Here is a 26,780-nt window from a genome sequence, read left to right on the forward strand (position 1 = left end):
AACCGAAGGCAGTACGTCTGCCCAAAACAAATCTGATGGGTCCGAAGCCAGGAATCCAGAGGTGTTGCTTAAAACCTCTCAGTCATTTGAGCTCATAGATAAAGGCATTTTTTTTAAAAAGCTACTTTTCCCAGGGGCTTAGGGGGGAAAGACTTTTTTTTTTTTTTTCCAGTGACTAAATATCAGTAAGTTTGTTAATACTGCTAATCTCTTACGCAGAATAAAATCAATTAGGAAAAACATGCTGCCCATATCAGCCCTGGGATGGTGAAGCAACAGCACCGGATGGTAATTTTCTGGAACAGTGACACAAAACAGATTTTTCCTCTCTCTGTTTTTAGTAAATTACCTTAGCCCTTCTTCTCTGGCAGCCTACTGGAGAGCACATCTGAGAAGCATCCTTCAGCCAATCAGAGCCTGCGTGCAACAGATTCTGTAGGGGGTGTCTCCTCGCCTTGCTGTTCCCTACTTTGGACTGTACACTGTGTGGCTTCCTGACGCAAGGACCCAGTGTTTGCCGGGGACAGGCTGTGAAGCTGCGGGGCTCAGGCTGCCCTTCAGAAAGCCCTGGTCCTCCCCTGCCTGGGAACAAACATGACCCCTCTGGAGCAAAGGCCAGGTGCAGATGCCCAAAGCTCCACGGAGTTCCTCAACCCCCTGCTGTGGGCTCCCACACCTGCTGGGATGACGAAAGCCTTGCCCAGAAGATGCGCTTCTCAGCAACTTCGCCTGGCCTTGGCCACATGCAGGGAAAGGAGCGACGAGGCCCAGGAAGCCTCCCAGACTTGCCTGATGCTTCTGTTCCCTGGGACAGGAAGGCCCCCATGACCAGGTGGAAGTCAATGCCTGTTCCTCCGAAATCCCTGCTTGGCCTCATCCTGAATCTTTAGGAGGTTACAGCCCTTTTACCCAAATGCACCCCCACCCCCACCCACCCTGGGGAGGCCCTTATTACGGTTGTTCATCTGGCTCCTGGGCAGCCCCTGGCCTAGCTTGTGGGTCACAGGAGGCTGTGGTCGCTGGCCTCCGAGCCTGACCCACAGGAAGGAGTGCAGGGAACACAGGTGGAGCCACACATCGCTGTGGTCCACGTGTCCTGCCTGGGGTGGATCTGTCTCTAAGGGGCTTGGTGAAAGCAGCTGCAGGGCAGAGATGCAGTGCTTCCTCAGCCTTTCTGATCACATCCGACTGCAGCAGCTCCCCGAGGGAAGTCCGGGGCAGCATCAGACCAGTCTCGGATCCCTCACCCAGCCACCTCGTGTGAACACTGACAGCCATCAAGCAACATCTGCAGAGAGGCCGACAGGGCTTGGCAGCTAATCTCTAGGTGGCAAATTTGAAAAGCAAGTTATGGTACTTGGCAAGGGGATCCATGCCAACCTGGAAGACGCTCTCTGCAGCCCCTGGTCAGATGCCCCAGAGCTGCCCTTCAGCTGGGGCTCCTCTCTCCACCCCGGCTCAGCAGATTCCCCCAGTGCACACACTGATGGTCATGGTCTAGGCAGCCTGTAAGTCATCACAAACAACCCTGTGCCGCGTTGCCAAGTCGGATAAAGTTGTTTTGTGTTATCCGTGCTACAGCACGTCCACTGGGCGCAGAAAATCTAGCTTTGGTGGTACTTGCTTCTGCAGGAAGAAATGGAGGGAGAAAAAGTGGGAATTCTTCTGGATGATGAAATTATCCTAACGCTCTCAGAGATCCCAAGGCTGTCTGTGACAAAGATGCTAAAACTCTTTTAAGAGTAAATCTTATCCAGTAAGTCTTTTATGCATTTCTTCAGGGAAACTTCGGTAACCACTTTGTGACTTTTGGCCACTAGGAGAAATAGAAATCTAGCTGCTCAACCAATCTTTCACCAGCAAATCCCCACCTTAACACTCCAGACCAACAAGCTGTGAATTTACTTCACGTAGAATTCTGCAGGCACCTCCATCTTCAGGAGTGAATCACAGAAGTTGTCTTCACGTTCTTCCTGGGACCTAAGACACTCAAAGTCAACTGCTCAGGAACCCTGGACAGCAAAGGTCACCCACCATGGTTTCATTAATTTATGCCCACTCTTGCTTCGGAAGGAATTTCAAGATGCATTCAAATGCAGCTTTGATGCAACAGAATCAATGTAAAACTTAGCAAGGTTATTTGGGGCCATAGAAAGATAAGACCAAGACTGAGACAGTGGTGCAGTTAGTACAAAACGCACACATACCCCTGGCTAGGTGACAGCTACACATCCGGCTCCGTGCTTCTGAGAAACCACTGGGAGGAGAGGGAAATAACGAGTTTCACAATTCATGATATACTGAAAATTAAAAACGAGATAAATGCTCAGAAGAAAAACTATTACAGGAGGCAGAATAATGGGCCATAAAGATATCTACGCTCCAGACCCCGGAACCCGAGAATCTGTTACCTGTCACGGTAAAAAGACCTCTGCAGATGTGATCAAGGTTGTGCACCCTGAGGTGGGGAAGAGCATCCTGGATTACCCAGGTGGGGCCAATGTAATCACAAGAGTCCTTAAAAGAAGGGGGAGGCGGATGAGGGGGTCAGAGTGATGGAAGTGTGAGAAAGACTGGACCGGCCTCTGCGGATCTGGAGGATGGAGGGAGGGGGGCCGTGAGCCGAGGAAGGAGCGCCGAAGGCAAGAAAGTCTACTCGCCCCTAGAGCCTCCAGAAGAAACTCAGCCCTGCAGACGCCTTCACGTCAGCTCGGTGAGACCCGGGTAGTATCTCTGGCCTCCAGAGCTGGAAGAGAATAGATCTGTGTGGTCTAAAGCCACCACATCCATAGTAATTTGTTATGGCAACAACAGAAAACTAAAACACTCTGAAAAAGCAGTACTCAGTAAAGGTTTTGCGTACAGAATTTGAAAACGGGCCAGGATGTAAATTTCAATTCAACCACTTACTAACCATGACATTTTGGGCAAATACCTTAACTTCTCTGAAGCTTAAATTAAGTAAATTACTCTGGCTGGCTGAATGACAGAAAGTCCTTCCAAGCGTTACGGGAGGGTTACGGGTAGCTGGCACCTGTCATCTGCTGCAACTGCTCTGGGTTCCTCTGGGAGGACAGAACTCATCAATGCTGCTGCTTCCCGTTCTGCCACGACCTTGAGACCTCGATGAAACCCTAGGGTAGAGATGACCACACTGACAGTTCCCCTAGAATCTACCTGCTAATAACTTGGCATGTGAAATGCTTTGTCCTGAGGTCACTAATCCACCTGTTCAACGTCTGTATGTGTTCGATAAACTCACGATTAACATCAGGCTTACTCCTACCATTAGGACCAAAGAGAGATTTCTCCTGTGAGCCCTCTACACCTTCCAGCAGAGAAATGGGTTTCATAGGCCAGTGGAATCCCACCCACGGAAACAGGTCAAGACAATTCTACAGGTCGCTACATATGGCCCTACATGGTATCTTTTGCTGGCCTGGCTGGCATCAGGCCTGTGTTAATTTAAGGAGATGCTGTCAGTACCCTCAGAAAGAAATGCAGCACCACGATGTTTATGGACAGAGAAACTGAACTCTAATTACTTTAGGGAAACACAGGTAAATTCTAGAAATTATCCCAAATGCTGCCTGGCTTCCTTCAGTCAAACCTTGCTTCTTTAAGGATTCCCAGGAGATGAAACGTTAAAATTACACAGGCTCTCTTGACTTTACTAATTTGCAAAACTTCCCCCTCTGCCTCCACCCACAAAAGGACAGCCCTAAATACCTCTGCGGTACCTGAGCTCCAAGCTCTGCTCAGCCGAACTTTAATTCACCTTCTTCACATTAAAAGAGCCTGGTTTCTGCACCCTGGGAGGGGGTGGGAAGGCACATGGATGTCTGAATGGTAACAGCCTGGACTTGCACAAACAGACTCTAAGCAGAAACATGTGAAAAGAAGATCCCCTATTAATCTTTAATAGGGTTGCAGACTTCCTAAGGAAAATTATGTTCAATAGTAAATATCCACTTGGTCATTTTTCTTCCAGGCAAGTTGTTTTAAGGTCAACAGAGACTTTGAGCTCAGCAAACAACTAGTCCCTAATATCTTCCTTCCTAGATGGGGCATTGCTCGGGAGACAGGGAGCTGTGGTGTTACACGTCAAAAGAATAAATCACTTATTCCACTGCCATCAGATGGTAATTCCCCCCTTTTTCAGAAAATCCATAACGTTTCTTCATAATCCACTCTCACGTTTAACAGCCTCCTGTCAACAGCAGCCTTCTCACTCCCCACCACCGCACCACCCTCCACCAGCCCGTTTCTACATTTTACCTAAAGCTCTCAGCTGAATTTAAAACTACAGTCCTCCCTTTTATTTCCTGCTGGGTAGAGCAACTTATTTCCATGGTTCACATAAGCCATTTTCTAATAAACTCTCCCCTCGACCATTCCACCTGACCAGTTGATCTCAAAGGCTTATTTTGACCCACTCATAGTGATCTCAAGGGTCTCCTCTGAGCCTTTCCCCCAACTCCCTGCACTGGCTCTGAGCCCCAGGGAGGGTGTCGGCTTCAGCCTTTCTGCCCACACCTCCTCTCCATCACTATTTTTGTTCACATCTTCACTTTGGTGACAGACAGCCTCCGCCATGAGAAGGTGACCACCCAGGATTATGCCCGGCATAAAGCAGACGTTCAGTAAATATTTGTTGAACGAGTGAGTGAATGAATGAATGAATGAATGAATCCGAGTGCCGTACACGGAGGCTCCAATCACCTGTAGACCAATACTCATCATGGACAGCTTGGTGTCACAGTTTCAGCACAGATGAGGAAAAACCGCAGCCCAGGTCTAACTGCTCCAGAGCCCGCACTCACGACTACGCTCATTTAGAGCCAGTCACTGTGCCCAGTGCGTCATGGGCCCGTGTCATTTGACACCCAAGGACCTGAGCAGCCAGGCTGGGCTACTTTACAGTGGAGGAGCCGGGGGTCTAGAACGATCAACATCCCGCCAAAGTCATGGAGCTGGTTAAGAGTTAGAGCCAGATTTTGAGAAGAAGACTCTCCAGCTCACGCTCTCCCCCACAGCAATGAAAGAAGAATGAACGTTCCATCTTTTAATTTTAGTTCTTGGACTTTTGCTGCCATTTTGAAGTCAACTGTGTGCACAAGAAGCCGAAATGTGATTTAGGGGGATATAAGTGGTCTTTACTAGACCCAATAAAGTGTAATGACAGAATTAGTGGGCATTCTTTTTGTTTACTAGTGCTCGCAGTTTAAAAACATAAAAAAATAATATCTGTTGTCACTGTTCGGGAAGGCTCAGATGCAATCCTATGACACAGCTGTGTGGAGAAGTCACTGTGGCCCAGGCCTCCCCTTGCTGAGCGTCCCACTCCCCAGGCTGTGGACACGGTCACCCCCAGTCAAGAAGTGAGGGGTGCAAAAAGCGGGGCTCCCCAGAGCCACAGAAAGAAGCCAGCAGCCCCGCACCTGCCCACCCTTTCCTGGTTGCAGGGACCACCCCTGAGGCTGGAGACAGGGGGCACCAGGCAGGGCTGGCCTGGATGGGACCATCTCCTTGGGCGCCTCTTCCAGAGAAGCAGACACACACGTGGGCCCTTCCCGGAGCTGGTGGGAGCCAGGCAGAGCAGGAGAAGGCATGAGCCCAGAGTTGGAGCACGGGTTCCAGTCCCAAGGGCCCTGCTGCCATTTCATGTCTGCACATTCCCACGTACATACAAATCACCGGCACTAACAGGGCACTTACAGGGCTGCAGGGAGGATTAAAGCCCAGAACCCAGTGCCTGGCACAGAGTTCAGTGCGCACTGAAGGGCCAGATATGCGTGTTGCCATGACTACTCTCAAGGTGCCATCTCTCCAATCACAGCCCTGTGAAGCAGGGGTCTCGCCTCCTTCACATGAATGGACGGGCAGAGAGCAATCAAGTGGGCTCTCCAGGACCCCAGCCAAGGAGGGCCACAACTTCAGCTGGTTTCTGGAGGCGCCTGAGGCCGGCACCCCCTGCCCCCCGTGGCCAAGGAATGCTAAGCCTGGCTCCCTCGAGAGGGCATTCTCCCATGTGGGTTGGAATAGAGTCCCGTGGACAGGCAGAGTTTGGTGGCACCTCTTGTAAACCCAGAAAACACCCATTCTGGCTTTCTCTGAGCCTGGGGGTGCTGGGGAGCAGCCTAGAAAGAGCCAGGGCCTGAGACTTCTGGAGCGAACTCGTAAAGGTGCCCCAGCATCCAGGTGCCCAGGAAAACGATCATCCAGCACCTAGCACAGGGCCCAGCACAGACACACTGGGCTCACCAACCTTCCAATGGTCATGGTCACTAAGCACCCACAATGCAAGATGCTGCGTGTGAGGTGGTGGCCGCGGTGGGACAGGGACAAAGATGGAGATATGGCCTCGCTGGGACACTACATCTGACCTCCCACCAGCTGCACCCACCACCTCCCCTCTCCATGGCCGACAGTAAGCGAGGGGTGAGACAGCTGCATACTTGTTTGTACAGGTCAAGGTTCAGGGTGATCTTGGCTCAGGGAATCCTAGCACTTTGGAATTTTGAATATCCGTGTGTGTTTGAGTAACCTGTGTCCTAGCTCTGCCAGAGGCACTGCCGAGCACCTGGCACTCCAGTCCTGCCGAAGCGGTGAATGCACCAACCACCCGCCAGAATGCTCTTTGGGAACCTCAGTAATTTTAAGAATATAATGGAGTTCTGAAACCAAAAACTTTGAAAACCATTGTTTTAATGAGAAGTGAAATATATTTGGTAAGGGGCACGTAAGTCCTCTCTTGACAGGATTCAAAAGTCTCTTTTTTAAAATTTTTGCTTTAAAATGAATAAATAAAGGGTAAAAATAAAATCCCCTCAGGGAGAGGGTGTAGCTCAGTGGTAGAGCCGGTGCTTTAGCATGTACAAGGTCCTGGGTTCAATCTCCAGTGCCTCCATTAAAAAAAAAGCAATAATAATAAATAAATCTAATTACCCCCTTTCCCCTTGCAAAAACAAAAACAAAAACACAAAATCCCCTCCAGTATCTAATTCCACACACCCTAAATGACCCAGGAAGATTACGTGGGTGGTTTTCAAGAGATGCACACACGTGGCACCAGGGGCCGGCAACACAGTGGACCTGGGCTCTGCAGCCTCGCGGACCCTCTGGACTTTCATGCCAGTGGCACCACCTGGGCGACCGCAGAAGTTGCTCCAGATCACACTTCCTCATCTGTGAACCGGGGAGAGTGATGGAAGCCCCCACTCCCAGGGTTGCTGTGAAGCGCTCAGCACAGTGCCTGGCGCACTGCAAATGTCAAATAAATGTCACCCTCTTCGTCATCATCTTCATCACTGTCATCCACACATTGCTGCAGTAATGTCCCTGGCTCTGCAGATTCTGGGCTCCTGAGTCCTGTACAACCCTGCCCCCGCTTGTGGCTTGCTTCCTAACGGGCTGATCGGATGATTCATGGCCCAGAACCAACCCAGACGAGAGGAAGGTTCAGATTCAGTGGCACCAAGTCAGTGACTGCCCTTTGCTGGATCTCTCACATCACTGACTCAGACACAAGCACCTCTCAGAACCCTTTATGCACGGTTACTCTGGGTCAATGAAGCAGCACGTGCCCCAGGAGGCTGCCAGGGATCCCCCCACTGACTATTCAGTTTAAACAATAGTGAATCTAGGACTCCAGGCCCAACGAACTCGTGGCCAGCTCCTTTCACATCTTACTGGGTTTCTTTGTATGTCAATAATCGTCTATTCTAGACAGAAATGGTCTTGAGATGACACATGCTCCAAACACCTCTGGACTTTGTCTACCCGTCTCTGCCTCCCACCTTTCCCGAATGGTACCAAACCCAAAAGACGGTGGTATCTAAAGCTTAGCAACAGCGTTCCGTGTAACAGTGTTGGAATTTCCACATGGCACTTAATGCTGTTGGTGCACAAAAGCGTAAAGCAGTACAATTCTACCCACTCCACCCACCAATCCTACTTTAAAGGCCTCTGTCTGCTTTTGGGGGATGGGAAACGTTACACTTGGAGTCTTAAGCTTTCTTCGTCCTCTATGATCCAAGCTTGTGGAAAACGTGAGGGGAAAAGAGGGACATATGTACTGAGTGTTTGCTTTGCTGGGTGGCAGGTTCTGTGCTGATGCCTCTGCATAGATAACATTTAATCCTCACGCTGTCCTGCGAAAATGGAGTCACAGACACAAAACTGAGGCCATGAGCTGCCCACATCTTAGGACTAGAAGCACCAGGACGCGAGCCCAGGGCCGCCTCACTCATAAACACGTTGTGACAGCTACAGGGAAAGAAAAAAAGGTCCCCACTCCAGCTTGGTGTGGTACTTTTCACATTGATGGTTCTTTTAAATTCTTGTTTTTCTTGGATGCAAAATTTTCTGCATAATTAATTGCTTTTGGAAATCACGGAGCAATTTCCCATTCACTGAGTTGGAAATGCCTCGCAGAAATGTGAATGCCAACGTGACTGCGGGATGTCTAGCTTGGGGGGATGCCTGAGTGGGGGTCCGGCACCACCCTGGGTGGAGTAGGACTCCACGCCTGGCTGCGAGATCCCGGGTGCTGATCAAACACGACAGCCACCCAGTGAGGTGGGCAGATTTCCGTGCACAAAAACGAGACTGCTCTGGGTCACAGGCCACAGGAACCGTGGTGACCAAAAGACGTCTTGTGTCCTGTGGATGCCAGGACAGGGAGGTAACAGCCTTAGCTTAAGGAGCCAGTATGCCGGCCAATATGAGATACCCTTGGACCCCAAAGGCTGTTGGTCTGGATGAGAGGGCAGCCCTCTATGAACACTGGGGTCTCTTTTTCCCCAACGTTTGCTCGGTGGATAATACACATTTGGAAAAAGAATGATATGAAATGGAGGCAGCCCCGTCCCTTGAAGGAACAAAAAGAGCTGGTAAAATCTAGAGTTCGGGTTTAGGACGAAACTTGAGCAGGGAGCTAGTTTTCCCTGCCTGGGAACTTCAGGGGTCCCAGGACATGAAATGGTCACTGGGCACACCAGAAGGGTCCTTTCTGAAGAGGAACAAGCTACACAAAGCAGCAGAGGGAACCCACTGGGGTCTTAGACAAAGTGGTCTGAAATCTAAGGCGCCAGAAACTCCCTTCAAGCCCCCCACCCACCCCCGTGTTGGCAGCTCCGGGAACGACCCCAGGTCTCTTACCCATCGCGTGCTTTACCAGCACTGCCCTCAAGATGCAATCCACAAAGTGGAGGTTTTCCTATGACGAGAAAATGGCCAGAGGGCTGAGAGAAGGTAGGACGGCAAACACCTGAATGACCCCAATCTGGTGACATAACCATGGATTGTTTAGAGCTGGTTGTCACTCTGTGACAGCAAAGAATTCGTCTCCCATGAGATACACAGCCAGGTCCCTGAAATCTGCTGCCTTGGGGTAGGTGAGGGTCGAGGACTCTGAACCCCAGTGAGAGTTCAGCAGGGAGTTACGGAGTCCAACCAACCAGGTGAGGGGGAGCTGCGGGGTCAAGGGGCACATAACTTACACATCTAGGACCCTCGGGTCAAATAAACTGCGCTCAGTAAATGTGTCCGAGTAAATGACTGAGTTAATGATATGAAGAAGAAAACCAGTGTCGTCTGGAGGGATTTTTTTTTCCTATTTGTAGAAAAGCCTCTTGCGATCAGTAGGCTGTCACAGAGAAACCACTCTGTAATAAGCAATGAGTGCTTAAAAGGAAATCAGATAAAATAAGAACTTAATGAGCATGTATTACCTGAGTAGCTTTTTAAAAATGTTTTAAATGATGCTAAGAGGCTATCTATGATGGACATTATGTCCTAATGCTCTGTGAAAACTGTCTTTTAAAACTGATGCTGTCTTGGCTACTGAGCCATAAAGAGCGTCTAGATCCAGAGGCTGGCGGGGATGATGATTCTGTCTGTCTGGAACTAAAGGCAGTGGGACTGAACAGTGTAAGAACATTATATTCTTGTCATGAAAGACAATCATTTGCAAAGAATGACAGAGCCAGGTGTTGGGAGTTAGCAAGACAGGGCTGATTCCCAGCTCCTCCACGTGGGAGCCGCGCCACCCTTGGGCTCCTCACTCCACTGGCTGTCCCCGTGCAGGGCGGCTGGGTTGGGATCATGAAGCCTGGTGTGGCTCATCATTAAAACCCAGTAAATGGGTTGTTGCTCCCACACCTTCTGCCACTGCTGGTCTCCCCCATTCTGCTCACCCTTCCAGCCCAGCTCAGATGGCAGCTTCTCCAGGAAGCCTTGCTGACCCACCAGCCCGAGCTGGCTGTTCTGTGCCTCTGTCCTCCCACAGTGCCTTGTATCTTTCTGACCACAGAACAGGCTGTAATGATTTTACGGGCTCCCGCCTTCCTTTCTTCACTGCAGGTGAGAAGTCAGGTCTTTATACAATAAAAGCAGGCTACCTGGGTGAATGGATGGATGGATGGATGGATGGATGGATGGATGGATGAGTAGATGGATGAATGAGTGAGTGGATAGATGGATGGATGGATGGATGGAAGGATGGATGGACATATTTTCTATGCACTAAATCATCATCACTCTGAGTTCTCTGCCTTCTGGCCCTCTGAGGGACTGATACCAATGGCCACCCACTTCTTCCTAAGGTTCTGATCTCCCTCAACTTTGCTGAGGTCTTTTCTTGGTTCTCCAACTCTACAACTTCTTACCTTTCTAAGGCTAGTACCTAGGTAGTGTTCCCAAGGTTCAGTCTTTGGCCTTTTTCTCTTCTCACCCACTTCCCCTGGGGAATAAATCCTACCACACACCCTCAACAACTTCTATGTTGATGATTCTAAAATCTACCCCTATATTCCAGCCCCTTCTCTGAGATTCATTCAGACTTTAAATTTGTCAATTTATTTTTATTTAGCCATTCAGCAAATATTTAGTAAGTACAGAATATTGTCCAGGAACAGTTTTAGGCACTTGGTATGTATCACAGATAGAGAACCTGACTGTGGAACTTACATGCCAGTGAAGAGAAGAGGGAAACAGTAATCAAAACAAGTAAGTAAATTATATGGAACATTAGAAGGTGATAAGTGCCTTAGAGAAAAAAAGAGAACAGGACAAGAAGATTATGCAGGGACTTGCAGTATTAAATAAGGTGACCCATGTGAACCTCATTCAAATCAGAGTTAAGGACACTGGGAGGTGAGGGAGTTTGTCTAGAGCATCTGGGGGAAGAGTGGCCAGGCAGAGAGAACACCTGGAGCGGAGGGTAGAGGCGGGACATGCCGGGTGCATTCCAGGACCCTCAAGGGGACCAGAGGGGCTGAAGCAGAGGGAGCAGAGGCAGGGTGGCCAGAGAAGAGTCCAGACAGGTAAGGGGCAGCTCACGTCAGCCTTTGGGAATACTTGAAGGACCGTGCCTTCACCTCCAAGTGCCTGGCTGTACAAGCCTTCTGCGTCCATGTGGACATCCTTGTGCACCGCGGACCTGGTCTTGTCTTTCTGAACCCAGTAACCTCCGCTGCCTTTGGCTGTAGAGCCTATTGACCGTGACTTCCACTGGGTCAAAGGATATGTGCCCTCCGGCCTCAGCAGCTGGTCTAGGGATGGGTACGTGACCCAAGCATGGCTACTCAAAGTCCTTAACTGGGATTTTTCTAACAGGTTTCAGTAGGGGAAGTGTCTCTATCTCTGTGCACATGAGGTGACAGGATAACAGAACTCACAGAGAAATGGCACAAGAGAAGGAGGAAGACGAGCAGAGGGGAGCAGAGCAGTGAGTGGGTGGCGCTGGTGACACGGAGCCTCCATCTTGGCCACATTCAACGACTCTCCCTCCCCAGTCCTATGATTAATACAGCCCCCTTCTTCGGCCCTAGTGAGCTCAAGCTAGTTTTCTATCACGAATCAAGCGTCCCCAACCTCTTGCCTTTACATCACACTGATTTTTCTCCCTCTACCTTTAGGACAGACCCCAGAGCCCCACCTCCCGCTCCCTCCACTGCATCCTTCCAAAACTGAGCACCTTTCTTCCTTTCTTCCTTCTGCTTGACTTTCCCTGCTTCTCACCCACTGAGGCTCAAGCTGAATACGGCTCCTGAGACCCTCCACTATGTCACCTCCTCCCCAAAGAAAGTTGGGGCTCTCTCTTTGGGCTTCCTGAGCAGATTCAATTCTGTTCCTTTTCCTTCCACTTTCATACTCAGAGACAGTAAAAGACAGTTCTGGTGCCAAGACTCCATCTGTCCACGTGGATCTAATAATTAGCAGAATGTGCAGATGCAGAGAAAAGGAGTCTCTGGTTCTGTCTCAGGGCCGAGAGCAGCAAAAGTGGCTCAGCTGGGGACGTGGGCAAGTGAGGGGTGGGGCGAGGAGGACGCAGAGCCCTGAGCTTGGGCAGGGCAGGGAGGGGTGGGATGGGGAGAGCGAGAACACCCGAGGAAATCTGGACAGGCATTTTTTAGCTACAGGCTCCAGCAGGAACAGACAAATGGCTTCACACCCGCCTCTGCCAACAGAGAGATAAGGAAAGAGATAGCAGGAGACAAGACAGAGCAAGTTGCAGTGGGGTCCCGCCTGACTTGCAGCTCAGGTTAACCCCCGTGAGCCCGGGACTCGGCGAGCTCAGCCCCTGCTTAGCGGGTGCTGAACGGACACACAGGCTGGGGTGAAGGTCTGGAAGATCCAACAGGAAGCACACCCCCCACCCCCACCATCCAGCAGATGCTGGAGGACGCCCCGCCTCTTCTCTCCAGGTCTCAATGTATCACTGCAGGCACACAGGAGCCCCCCGCAGGAGTCCAGGGGGCCTCCAGCCCAGAGATGGGGTGGCAGACAGCTCGTGCAGGTGGGGCGAGTTAAAAAACGAGCCATTCGGCACTCTGAATGCATTGCTAAAGACACCCATGTAATCATTTGAAATGAAAACTGCTCAAATGAACTGGAAAATGTTCTACTTGTATTTTCTCATATTCCTGAACCTTTCTTTCCATGGTTCAAAAGTTTGCATTGTCTAATTGCTGATTTCCATTTGTGAATGAATCAGCGTAAAATAAAATTAAGTGCCAAATTAATCTACCCATCTAGTTCCCGGCATTAATTATCCTCTGAGCCATTTTCTCCTGCGTTTGCCACACGTCACGACAAGCCCGGATACGGTGATGTAGAATCTAGTTTTCAACTCGGGAATGTAGCCCAAACAGTAGAGGATGTCCTTGATCTTTAAGAGCCATGGTTTACTAGGCAAAAGGGGTCTGATTCCAGGCAAAGGAAATGCATTCCTCACCTTTTAAAGGTGCAGTATCACTGTCAGACCAAGTAAGTGACTGGAGTAGAAATTTGCTGCATGGTCTTGTGACATGTTTCCCCAGTTGTCTCAGTTAACAAATTAAGCAGCAACATATTTCCTCTAAGTATAACAGGGTCAGCCCCAGTGTGGGAAATGTGGTGCTGGCTGGGGCAGAATTCTGCAAATTACATACGCTGTTCCCTTCTTGGTTCTGCTAAAAAACAAAACAAAAAAAAACCAGGTCTCCAGGATACAATTACAGGATCCTTAGTCCCAGGGGAAGGTAGAACCACATACTTGGTGACCTGCTCAAAGCCACCACTCTTGGAAATTTTGGAGATACAGAGCCTGGGCACCCAGGGAGGGCAGGAAAACAAGAAAGCCTTGAAGACAGAAGGCACAGAGGCCCTGATCCCTTCCCTTTTGAGGTACAGAATTATCAGAATCTTTCCAAAAGGTATGAGCTACCCTTAGCCAAGCACTGTTTCAGCCTTAAAAAAGCAATATTGCAACAACATGGATAAAACTGAAGGGCATTACGTTAAGTGAAACAAACAAGTCACAGAAAGACAAATACCACGTGACTCCACTTACATGAGGTATCTAAAACCATCAAACTCACGGAAGCAAAGAACAGAACTGTATCTGCCAGGAACGAGGAGGAGGGGGAGGCAGGTAGATGCTGATCAGTGGGTATAAGATTTCAGTTGCGTAAGGTGAACAAGTTCTAGAATACTGTGCCTATAGATGACACCACACTGGGCATTTAAAAACCCATTAAGAGAGTAAATTTCATGTTAAGTGTTCTTACCACAATAAAACTTTAAGGAAAGAAAGAAAATGCAAATGTAACTCAATTCCAGCTAAGATGCACTGCCAGGAAAGGGAGAGTCTGGGATACTGTGTGTCCAAGGTGTCAGGGGGGCTCTGGCGGGAACCCCTTAGGACCTGCCCCCAGGGCAAAAATGTCACACTTCGGGAAACAGTGGCAGTATACTGAGTATAACCTAAGAGTAGTTACTCTGTGCCCAAGGATGCAGCACGTCTGCTGCAGGTGCAGAGTGACCAACAACGGCACAGCCATCCAACCACCAAGCATCCTCTGGGCTGTTCGCAGCAGCGACCCCTCGTGGCAGCAGCTAAAGCCACAAGTCAGGTGGGCTGGTCAGTAGCTTCAGGCTCCCTCTCTGCTTAGCCTTGGAAGCAAAACAGGTTTTGGATGGCATGCTCTGGAGGAAGATGCCGCCCTCTTCGTAATGAAGAATAGCTGAGGCCTCTGAGTGACTAATTAGAAAAATAAAAGGGCTATGGACATACCCGTAGCGCCCTAAACCAGGGCCCAAGTCCTGAGCATAGTTTGGATGTCAGAGTCTGGGACAAAGGAGTAGTGAGACAAGAGTTTCAATTCTGTGTATACAACCACTTGCATCGAGAATAAAGGAACATGCTTCCGTTAGGACCAAACCCAGTCCTGACATCCTTCCAGGCACTAAGGAAAGCAACCAGAGGAAATCTGGCAGGGGAGACACTGTGCTTCAGGGGAAAGACTGGAGGCTTTTAAATTCCATCACACCCTTCTAATAATACCTCCACGTTTGCTTTCCTGCAGACAAGCTTGGAGGCCTAAGCAGTCAAGCTCTTGCCTCTCCCCAGTCACCCCAAGAGGAGAGAAACCTGTCAGCTTTCCTAAAAGGGAAAAGGAAAAAAGAAAACAAAGTCAAAGGAAAAGCTGAAGTTGCGTGTCCTCTGAAGGCACAGGGCGGGGGAGGCAGGTTTTGCGCGGAGGCACTGCTGGACCCTGAGGAAGGGAACCTGTGTGCTTCGAGTTGGAAAACATTAAGTGCAGGGAAGTTTTAATGAGCTTTAGCAGCTCTTTGATAGTCGCTGATGTTGAGGTGGCAATGGAGCATTTGAAATGTAAGCTTTCGAAGAATAAGCTTTTCAGGAAGCGGTGTTCCCTCTTGCCATCCCTTCGCTTTGGGGATATTCAAATCGGGCCTTCAGTCATCCCATGGAGGGTACCTGCCTTCCTCTGGAGGGGCCAGAGCAACGTGAATATGAAACCTCGCAGAAGGCCCCAGCTCCTGCTGGTTATCAGCTGCTGCTCCGGGCAGTAGTAACCGCAAGGGCTTCACCGAGATGGATCGAGAAGGGATGCAGTAAAAGGCATAAAATTAAAGACAAGATTAATAAAACCTGATGAAAGAAAACACCACGAGCCTACCTAGCAGCTTAAGTGACATTTACCACATCCGACAGGGAGGGGGTAATCGTGAGTCATACGTCCAAGCTCTGGAAAGAAATGACGGGCTAAGTAACTTAACGGCAGACAACGCCAGGGGAAGTCACTGATTCACCTTCCCAGAGAAGATTCAAGACAGGATATAAAACCCATCAATCACACCGAGGCCAATTTCACTTGGGAGGGCCCCTGGACAGTCTAGGATCTGGATTCCCAAACAGCCTCCAAGCTCTGCCCAGTGCCAGCGATGGGCGGCACCACACAGGCTGCCTCCTTCCAGCTGCACCTTCCAGTCCAGCCTGACTTCACCCCAAGTCATGGTGGCTGTTGTCACCACAGTCCAACTGTATTGTGACCAGGCACAGTCAATCATTAGGTGAGGACTGTCCTGCCGTCCCTTGTTTGTTTCTGCCCCATCAGCCGAGGCGACTCATGCTGCTGGGGCTGTCTCAAACGCAAACGGTTCCTGGAACCTGCCTGACAGGTGAGTCTGAACCCCAAACAGCACCCATCCCATTATCTGCAGGTTCCTCCAGACTCTTCCCCAAGAACACCCCAAGTTCCCCAACTCCCAGCTGTTTCTCACCACAGCTTAGCGGGGAAGCTATCTGATTTGACTGTTTCACACTAATCCTCCAAGGATTCTCTCTTTTTCGACAGCAGGCCAGGTAATGCAAATGAACCACGCAGGACAGGCTCTCAGCCGGTTCAGGAGAGGACAGGGCCTCCTGTGGACCTTACACGCAAGACAGACCTCATGAGAAGAGGAGGAAAGGCTTCATCACCACACTCTCTCCTGCATCCCAACCATCACTCAGTGGACAGAGAGCTCACCCCCATACAGCAGCTTCCCGTCTCCAGACCACCTGCCCTGGACCCATCAATGAACAGGATAACTCCCTCCTGCAGAGACAGTGAGGGGCTGTAGCTGTCTGGCTGTAAGCCAAGGAAGACCCCAGAAAACCAGTCCTGCTCTTAGCAGAGGAATTCCTTCTGCTCAAAGGCTAAAGGAGCACAGGAACTCGGGTTTCAGATGCAGGAGTCTTCAGAGGAGGGGTCTTCAGAAATTCTGTTCCCTCACATCCTCACCCTGAGCGAAGCTCCCTTGGTCCTGCCTGCCTCTCACCCCGTTCATCTCCAGCAGGGGGTTCTTAGAGCCCCTGGCTGATTGGCTTCCCCACCTTATGGCTGCGAGGAGGCCCTGCTTCTTCCTCAGGACCCTCCCAGCACAGCCATCCCTGACCCTAGCCCGGGGGTAAGAGGGTCTCAGTGAAAGAAGGGTGCGAAACTAAGGAAGGGTCTTTGGAGAAGTTGCAGTACCAGAGCACCTGACTCCTCCCGGGACAAGCCTGATCATCTGAGCTCTTCCTCATAGAGCTTCCACCTTGAAAAAATGGGGGTGGGGGTAATTTCTCCCAGAAAGTCTTCAGCATGAGGGGGTTCTGCAGGTAATGAGGAGTTTGGTTTTTCTTGGGTGACTATTAGACCTAGTCTAAGGAAAGACTGGGACTCCATTCTACCAGATTAAAACTTAAGCTAACCAGAAACTCAGCTCACCAGAATCCTTAATACATCAGACTTTTTATTCCCTTGCCCTCCGGTCTTTAGAAATGGAAAACGTAGAAGAAAACAAGCACAAAGTTGCGCCCTCACCTACCCGTCCGCCTGTGAACATTCATCAAGTGCACAGGATTCTGTCAGAGGCAGCATGTGAATCCCCCTGGCTCCCCCCGGGGGGCAAAGTCCAGGTGTTGTCCCATGTGATGCCCGTCTGAGTCTCCAGCCCGGAGCCGGCCTGTGCTCCGAATGCAGCACCAGCATTGCCTCAGGCTGCAAAGACTCAAGTCTCTGCTTATGAAAAATCCGCTCGCTTCGATCGGCAATGAATTCAACCCAAAGTTCTGGAAGGACACCCATCAAACTGTTAACAGTGACGGTCGGCAGCAAGTGGGAACAGCGTGAAGAGGAAATTTCCCTTTCCCGCTACCTAATTCTATGTTGCTCTTTTGTCTTTAAAGAAAGAAAAACACACAGAATATATTCATGGAGTCCTTTAAACATTAAAAATAAATGAATACATGGCCAAAACAAGGAAAAGGAAGTGACTGTTTTCAACAATACGGCCCAGACTCAGCAAGGTTTCTGATGGGGGCTGAGATCCGAGGGCACAGCTAAGCAGGAAGGCGTCCACCCTCAGCCACGAATAGTAACGAATAGCCCAGAACAGAGCCAGGCGTTCGGGAAGTTCTCCTCTTCAGGGATGGAAACAGCTCCATTCCTCTCGCTGCTCCCTTCCAGTTTTCTGACCTCGATGTCAAGAGCTTCCATGTCTCCAGCACCCCCAGCCCACCCACTTACCCTCTTTGACCCCTGGGAGGTCCCTGGTCCAGCAGAGGGGGCACATGCCGCCAAGCTCACGTGGCCTCGGGTGGCCCCCAGTGCTTACTGAGCGCCGTCCTAGTCACCTCACTCCAGCACCTCTCAAAGCTTTCCCCGGGTTAAAGATGGGGACCTTCCTCAGCGCAAGAGCCTGACCAGCAACTGAAGACCCTTGTGCCAGAGGCAGAGGTCAGTTTCTGGCCGATCCATCCCAGAGGCGGCCCTCCCACCTCTCCGTGGCAGAAGCTCAGAAAACAGGAGCCGGGCCACAGAAAGAGCCGCCAAGGTTCTCCCTGCCACTCATTCATCACTGAGCCACTGGCGGGCTTACCTGCAGATGTAATTGGTCTTGCAGGAGTCCTGCAAATTCAAGCAGTTGGGCTTCTCCCGCTCCTCGTAGGAGCACACAGGCACGATGGTCTGCCGCCTGCGCTCGGTGCAGGCGATGTCCCTGCAGGAGCAGAAGAGCATCCCGTAGCTGTGCTTGGCCGGCACCTTGTCGAAGAACTGCCGGAGGGCCTTGTGGCACTTGCGCCGGTTGCAGACCTCGTTGGACATGCTGGTGGTACACGGGGTGATGTAGGCGGACCTGTACTTCTTGCAGGTGTCATCCAGGTTGCAGGCCTTGGCGGCGTCCAGGCAGCTGTTCCCTTTCGAGATGTGCTCCACTGTGAAAGGAGAGAAATGCAGGCGTGGTCACAGGGCTGGACGCTGGTGCTGCTCACCTGTCCTGTTTTCACCGAGATCTGCCCGTTCACCTGGCAGTGCTGGCAGCTCTGATCAACTCTGCGTTTGGAAGCTAATAACTTAATGAGTTCATGACAATGAGGAGGTGCTAGGAACGCAAAGGCTGGGAGCCCGGGGCAACACACAAGCTCCTAGCATCGTCTCAGATGTATAATTACGAGGCATTGAGTGAGGCCAAAGGAGCTCAGACACCTGCCCGACTAAGGTTTAAACAAGACGACAGGAGAACAAGTTTCCAGCTCCTAGTTGGTAAACTGAAATTAGGATAAAAGAAAAAAGCAACAAATTATATACTTGTTTATTATATAAAATATAAAATGATACGCTGAATGTAAGTATAATTGCCATGCAATCCTCCAGGAATATAATTATGTAATAAATGCACATAGTACATGCTAATTACTATATGATTACAGAGTAATTGCACGGTTATTTGAGCCCAGAAGACAAAATATTATGCCAGCTTTCTAAACAGGAAGAAGCAATACAATGAAGCTGTATTTAAGTTCGAGCTCAGAGGCCATTGGAAGAAAACCAGAATAAATTACATAAAAATCTGCAAACCTCAATTACACTGAATTTACCACATAGAAAATGTGGGATCTACGAGTACTGAGGTTGCAGATTAGAAAAAGTCAGCTAGTATTTTGGACAGAATTTCAATCAGCTTATAAACCATAGGCCTTAGGAATCTCACAAAACGTACGCTGCCTTGTGTCTAAGCCCTCTGTGCTCATGAGGTCAGAGAAGCCAGGGCTGTCCACTGCCAGGCTGCCCGCTGTGGAACCCAGAGAGAGAGCATGGAGGACGCAGGGCCCTCTGGTAGGCTGGGTGGGCTGGCAGGACCAAGACCAATAGGCAAAGTTAAAAGATGAAGGGGCAAGGGAAATCAAGCTCATTTTCCACGATATAGGTGTTTCTATGGAGAGGGGAAATGATGGAAAAACCGCCCAGGACCAAGTTATAAGATGGTCCATGGAAAACTGATAATTAGGTGTAGCAATGACCCTCCGGAGACAGAAAAGAGGTAGCAGACAAGCATCACACAATTGTGGGATTCAATCCCCAGCAAGTTCCTGCTCAGGCCTCAGCCTCTTCTTGGTTCTGAAACCTTCTTTCATTCTCTTTACACCCCCAGTTGATGGGGACCATTAAGGCATTTGAGAATTCACAAGAGAGAAGAAGGAGTCCAGCTGGGTGGGGTGTGACTGAAAGACAGGGCAGTGCATTTAGCATACGTCTAAAGGGCATGTGGAATATTACTCAGCCTTAAAAAAGGAAAGAAATTTGCCATAGTCAACAACATGGATGAACCTTGAGGACATTATGCTGAGTGAAATTGTCCCAGGAGGACAAATACCATATGATTCCATGCATACGAGGTATCTAAAACACTCAAACTCAGAGAAACAGAGAGTAGAATCATAGTTACCAGAGGCTGGGGCAAGGGGGAAATGGGGAGTTGTTATTCATGGGGTACAAAGTTTCAGTTATGTTAAGATGAACAAGTTCTAGAGATCTGCTGTACAGCACACCTACAGTTACCAATACTGAATCTGTTAAGAAGGTAGATGTCATGTTACATGTTCTTACTGAAATAAAATACAATTTTATATAAGTAAACAACACACACAAAAGTCAACATTTCAGTGAATGAAAAACCCTCCCTGGTCTACTGACAGTGTGCCTTGCTTTAAGGACACCCAATACGCAAAAATCTGAAATCACAAAATTATACCCTGGCACCACGAGCAGTATTGTACAATGTCCCAGGTTCGTGTTTCTGCCTACGACAGCTGAGTCCAACAATGTGATGTGGAAGGCACTGAACAAGACATTCAGCCCTCCTTAGGTGAGCAGTGCAGGAAGCTGGCAGGTGCACGTACATCCTGCAGGTTTAACAAGCCCGCCTGGTGCTTTCTCCATCATGACCTTCCCAAAGCGGTTTCTCTCTGGCTCCTCTGTGTTCACATGCAGGCACTTCAGGACTCAAGGAGTGAAATATTCACCATGTGCCCTGACAGGATCACCAGGGGGCCTCCACCAGGCCTTGGTGACACTTCTAGCCTCTTCCTCTTCTAAGACTTCTCATGTGCTGTTGGGCCCACTGGTTATATTCTTAGGAGAGATTTATATTCTTGAAGGTCTACAGCTTGCTAGGAGATTTCTAAATTATGCATTTTGTGCAGGATAATAATCTCAAATTAATTAATATGACCAAATTCTGGATCATCTGGATTAAGCCCTTAAGGCTGGAAGATGGTACACAATTTCACTGCCTGCATTTATTATTTGCATTGGTGTTCATGGTACTTTATGATCTCTGGTTAAAAAGAAAAGACTACAGGCACAGAGGTGGACTTAATACTTGACTGTTGTAGCCAATGATAGAAGAAAATATGGTTCATGGAAGTTCAGATAGAGAAAAATGGCAGCAGAATGAAGTCATCACATGGCACCCAGTAATGCAGGCCTGCCAGACTCAAAAGAACTCATGCTGAAACAGAGAACCACAACCCGACTGTAGGCACCAATTCAGCGTCAGCCAAACAGTGTCATCCCTTATATTAAATTTATGTTATCAACTTGCATTTCATTGTCCCTAAAGCTGTGTTCATACTTAATTTGTGTGTGCTGCTTTTATAGTTGGATACAAGCAGAGAATAAGAGGTGATAATTTTATGCTTATAAACTTCAAATAAAATTATAATAAAAATAATAAAACTCAATCCATGAGGTCCAGAAAATTTATCTCTCTCTGAAAGTTATCCATATAATACACAAGTTTTTTAAAAAACTGGCCTGGAAAAAAGCCCTTTGACACGGGCCTTGACAATGATTTTTTTAATACGACACAAGCAATAACAACAAAAATAAACAAGCAGGATTACGTCAAACCAAAAAGCTTCTACTCAGCAAAGGAAACCATAAACAGAATGAAAAGGCAATGTATGGAATGGGAGAAAGCGTTTGTGAGTCATGTTTTGATAAGGGGTTAATTTCCAAAATAAATAAAGAACTCATACAACTCACTAGCAGAAGCAGTAATAATAATGATAATGATAATGATAATAATAATAACAATTTCATTAAAAAATAGACAGAGGACCTGAGTAGACGTTTCTCCAAAGAAGGTATACAGAAAAGATGCTCAATGTCACCAATCCGTAGGGAAATGCAAACCAAAACCACAATGAGATATCATCTCAGGCCCGTTTGAACAGGTATCATCAAAAGACAAGCTAACAAATGCTGGTGAGATTGCGGAGAAAATGAGAACCTTTGTGCACTGTTGGTGGGATTGTAAATTGGTACAGTCACTACAGGAAACAATGTGGAGATTCCTCAAAAAATTAAAAATAGAACTCTCATGTAATCCAGCACTTCCACCTCTGGGTATACATCTGAAGGGAACAAAATCACTTTGTTGGAGAAATACCTGCACGCACGTGTTCACTGAAGCGTTATTTACAATAGCCAAGACAAGGAACCACCTAAGTGTACAACAAGGAATAATCAGATAAACATGCGGCATATATTCTCAATGGAATACTACCCAGCCATAAAAAGGAAGGAAATACTGTCATTAGCAACAACATGGGTGGACTTTGAGGGCCTTATGCTAAGTAAAGTAAGTTAGAAAGACAAAGACAAATACTGTATGATCTTACTTATATGTGAAACCCCAAAACAGCAAAAACAAAAAACAAACTCATACAAAAAAAAAAAAAAAAAAAAGGCTAGGATTTGTGGTTACCAGAGGGAAAGGGTAGGGGTATTGGATGACAGAAGTCAAAAGGTGCAAACTTCCAGTACTAAGGATGTACTGTACAACATGGTAACTGTGGCAGACACTGGTTTGTTTACTGTGTATTTGGAAAGTTGCTAAAAGAGTAAATCCTAAAAGTTCTTATCATATGGAAAAAAAACACATTTTTTCTTCCTTTTTGTATATTTATATGAGGTGATGGATGTAAACTTACTGCAGTAATCATTTTGTAATATATATAAGTCACATCATCATGCTGCATACCTTAAACTTATCCAGTGTGGTATGTCAATTATATCTCAAGAAAGCTGAAAGAAAAAAATTGGCCTAGTGTATGCCTGCTCTGTTAAATAATGTTAACTTTCTCTTTAAAGTTGTTAAAACTACAGAAGCTACTAAGTAATTTTTTCCTTCTTAGTATTATCAAAAAAGAAAAGCTATATTTCAAAGGAAAAGTTTTGTATGAAATGGTAACAGAGTGGACCAATTGCTCATAGTTCACTCCATTCAGTAATTGGTATGACTCAGCATCACTTTCAGTCGATAAATATCAGTGAAATAACACTTCCAGAGCACCACCTCCTCCCCATGATTTCAGGGCCTGTGACAAATTCCAGAATGCACAACCTGGCCCATTCAGAGAGGCAAAAACCTACTAACTGATATCTAGCTCACAGGTAAAATGTGTGACCTTCTTGTTGCTTCTAATTCTCATTCACACAAAACATTCTCATGACCCTTCCCAACTTGCTATATGAAGTTAGCATTACCCAAACAGCAGAACCTGACAAAGAAAAAAGAAGATAATCACAGACTCATATTCCTTACAAATATAGATTCCAAAAGTTTAGTAAACAGTATTTACCAATATGTTAAAAGGATAATGTACCATGACCAACTAAGGTTTATCCCAAAATGCAACATCAGTTTAATATTAAACAATCAATGTAATTCACCTTATTAGCAGGCAAGAAGAGGACCATATGACTATTTTAATAGACAAAGAAAAAGTATTCAACAAGTTTCAACGCTCATTCCATAATTTAAAAAAATGCTCAGCAATCTAAGAATAGTAGAGATAAAAAGTACTTATGATAAAAAGTACTTATGAAAAATCTGATAAAAAGTACTTATGAAAAATCTATAGTTAAAATCATATTTAATAGTGAACATTTAATATTGATTGTTTCCTGCCTAAAATCAGGAACAAAGACAGGATGCCCATTCTGATCACCTATATAGTCAATGCTGCACTGGAGGCCACAGCCATTGCAATAAAGCAATGAAAAGAAATAAAAGGAAGTGGAAAGGAAGACATCTCTACTTGTAGATGACTTGGAAAATCCTAAAGAATCTACAAAATATAGAACTAAGAAGTGAATTTATCAAAAGTCAAAGGATATACAGTTAATATATAATATCAATTGCATTTTTATAAGCTATCAGCAAAAATACTAGAAAACAAAATTAAAAGCTTAATTCCATTTATAATAGCACAAAAAAAAGGGGGCACTTTAACAAAATGAATGAATTTAACAAAAGACATGAAGGATCTCTATACAGAAAATTAGAAAACATTGCTGAGAAAATTAAAGAAGACCTAAATAAACAAGAATATGTCTCATGTTCATGGATCAGAGGACTCAATAATGTTATCATGTCAATTATTTCCATCACAATAATATGTTTTGCAATTAGCAAGCAGATCCTAAAATTGATATGGAAATGCAAAGGACGCAGCATAGCCAAAGAAAATGAAAATGAACAACAAAATTGAAGGACTTTAAAATGACTTCAAGATTTACCAAAAAGATACAGGTATCAGGACAGTGTGTTACAGCATAAGCATAGACAAATCAAATAATGAAACAGAAGACAAAACTCAGATTAAATATACACACATGTCTACAGTCATTTGATTTTTTTTTAAAAAGTCACCAAAGACATATCAACAGAGAAAGAAATCTTTTCAACAAAGGGTCCTAGAATAATTGAAAATCAATGTAAAAACAACAACAAAATCTCCTCAATCCCTACTTCACATCACGAATAAAAATTAATACAGGATGTGGCACAGACTTAAACATAAAAGCTAAAATCACAAAGCTTTCAGAAAATATAAGGTAATTTTGGAAGCAGGCAAAGATTTCTTAGGGAAGACCACAAGAAGTGACAGACAACACATTAAAAAACAATCGGTAAGTTAGAGTTCATCAAAACTGAAAACTCATCCAAAGATAATTTCTTAAGTAATGAAGAAAACAAACAGACAAATCACAGACTAGAATATTTGCAAAACAATTTATCTGACAAAGGACAAGTATCTAAAATATATTTAGAATGCCTAAAACTCAATAATTAAAAAACAACCCAATTGAAAGTGGGTCAAATATTTAAACAGACACTTTGGAAAAGAAGATACGTGAATGGCCAATAAGTACATGAAAACTGTTCAACATCTTTAATTATCAGGGAAATACAAATTTAAACCACAATGAGATACACTATACACTGGTGGTTAGAATTCAAGTCTGACAACCCCAGAGCTCACAGAGATGTGGAGATCCTGGATTCATATATTTCCGTGGTGATGTAAAATGGTCCATCCACTTGTCTTTTAACAAAACTACACATATACCTACCTTATGACCCAGCATTTCCACGTCTAGGTTATTTACCCAAGAGCAATGAGAACATATGTCCATAAAAAGACTTGGACAAGAGTAATGACAGCACTGTATCGATAATAACCAAAAACTGGAAACAGCTCGTGTATTCATCAATAGGAAAACAGCAAGCACACTGTGGTCCAACCACACAATGGAATACTGGTTCAGATATAAGAACAGATGGATGATTTATACACACAATAGCATGAATGAATCTCAAAAACACTGCTGAGTGAAAAAAAAAGATTTACACAAAAAACTATACACTGAATAATTCTATACTATATATGTGAAGTTTTAGAATAGGCAAAAGTAATTCATGATTAAGAAAAAAAATCAGGAGACTGGTTGCTTCCAGGAGATGGAGGTGGAGATTGGCTGGGAAGAAGCAAGCACGAACTTTCTGGAGTGATGGTAATGTTCTCTTTCCTAGTAGAAGTTTGGGTCCAAACTCAGAGAATGGTATGCTTAAGGTTTGTACATGTATAAATTTTACCTCAAAGAGGAAAAAAACTAAGCAAATATTAAAAACTGGTTAATGGTATGTGTGCAGAAGCATTAGGAGAAGGATATTGATACCTGCATTTAAAAAACTTTGATGGACAGAAGGATGGATAGATGGATACTCACAGAGCAACTACATTCAGATTTAATGATAGACTCAAGATGACTGCTTAATGTAAATTTGTTTCCACTTTTCTGTATGTTTGAAAATGTTCAAATGAAATATGGGAAAAAATAGATTCATGCATACCCTATTTTTTTGTGTGTGCAGGGGGAGGTAATTAGGCTTAATTTTAGAGGAGGTACTGGGGATCGAACCCAGGACCTTCTTCACGCTAGGCATGTACTATACCACTTGAGCTATCCCTCCCCCCATTAAAAGGTTTCTTGTTTGTTTGCTTGTTTTTAAGTTTTAGTGGAGGTACTGGGAATTGAACCCAGGACCTCACATATGCTAAGCACATGCTCTACCACTGAGCTGTACCCACCCTCCTCATTCTTTTAAAAAGTCTCATATGCAGAATATGGAAAACAACATTTAACCTCCCTTTCACCTCCCTTGTTAGTGTCCTCACAAATTCACCTCCAACTCTCAGGTATCCTGCTGCAACGAAATTCAAAATAAATGCTCCTGAAATCACAGGACATATAAATTTGAGTTTTCACTTGGTAAGAAGATTGATCCCCCATATCTATTAAATGTAACCCCCACCGCCTCCCAGCGCACAAAACTGCTACCTCAGTGACTGGAGGGCAGAGGGAGGAGTGGGCAGAGTGATTCAATTTAGGCCACTTGAGTCACACCCAACTCTCCATCAACTCGCACACGGTCCGGAGGAGCGGGCGCACGCCTGTTCCACGGTCTGGGCACACACGCCTTCGCACCCGCGTGGGAAGGCTTCTGAACAGCTTTACCGTAATTCCGAGTGCCATCCTCTCCACAGCTCATTTTAGAGCTCGGCATTAAAATGTTGCTTCCCCCGCTCCCCTCCACCTCTAATCTCTCCCTCCATCTGCTGTTGTTCATTCTTCAACTCAGTAGCATGTTTGGGATGCTGTCTGAATGGGAAGCATTCTCAGAATGAAGGCTGTTTACTAGAAATCCTTTTTTTCTGGGGGAGGGCGTGTGCGTGTGAGCTGTGCAGCCTAATGAACGCCTCTCCGGCACCCGCCCATCAGTGTTATGGAGAACACCATTCCCCCAGCTTTCCCTTTCAAAGCTACACA

The 26,780-nt window shown here is 46.7% G+C and overlaps 1 protein-coding gene across 3 annotated transcripts in view; it reads right to left on the reverse strand.

Moving 5' to 3' along the window:
• GFRA1 (GDNF family receptor alpha 1) overlaps positions 1–26,780 on the reverse strand; it is a 197,492-nt gene that overhangs the window by 42,896 nt on the left and 127,816 nt on the right. For all 3 annotated transcript variants that reach the window (XM_031461830.2, XM_031461834.2, XM_031461829.2), the window contains one exon: positions 18,196–18,532. In XM_031461830.2, the coding sequence (XP_031317690.1) occupies positions 18,196–18,532 (337 nt within the window). The remainder of the gene's footprint in view (positions 1–18,195; positions 18,533–26,780) is intronic.

Source organism: Camelus dromedarius, chromosome 8, assembly GCF_036321535.1.
Source record: "Camelus dromedarius isolate mCamDro1 chromosome 8, mCamDro1.pat, whole genome shotgun sequence".
In the NCBI taxonomy this organism is placed as follows: domain Eukaryota; kingdom Metazoa; phylum Chordata; class Mammalia; order Artiodactyla; family Camelidae; genus Camelus; species Camelus dromedarius.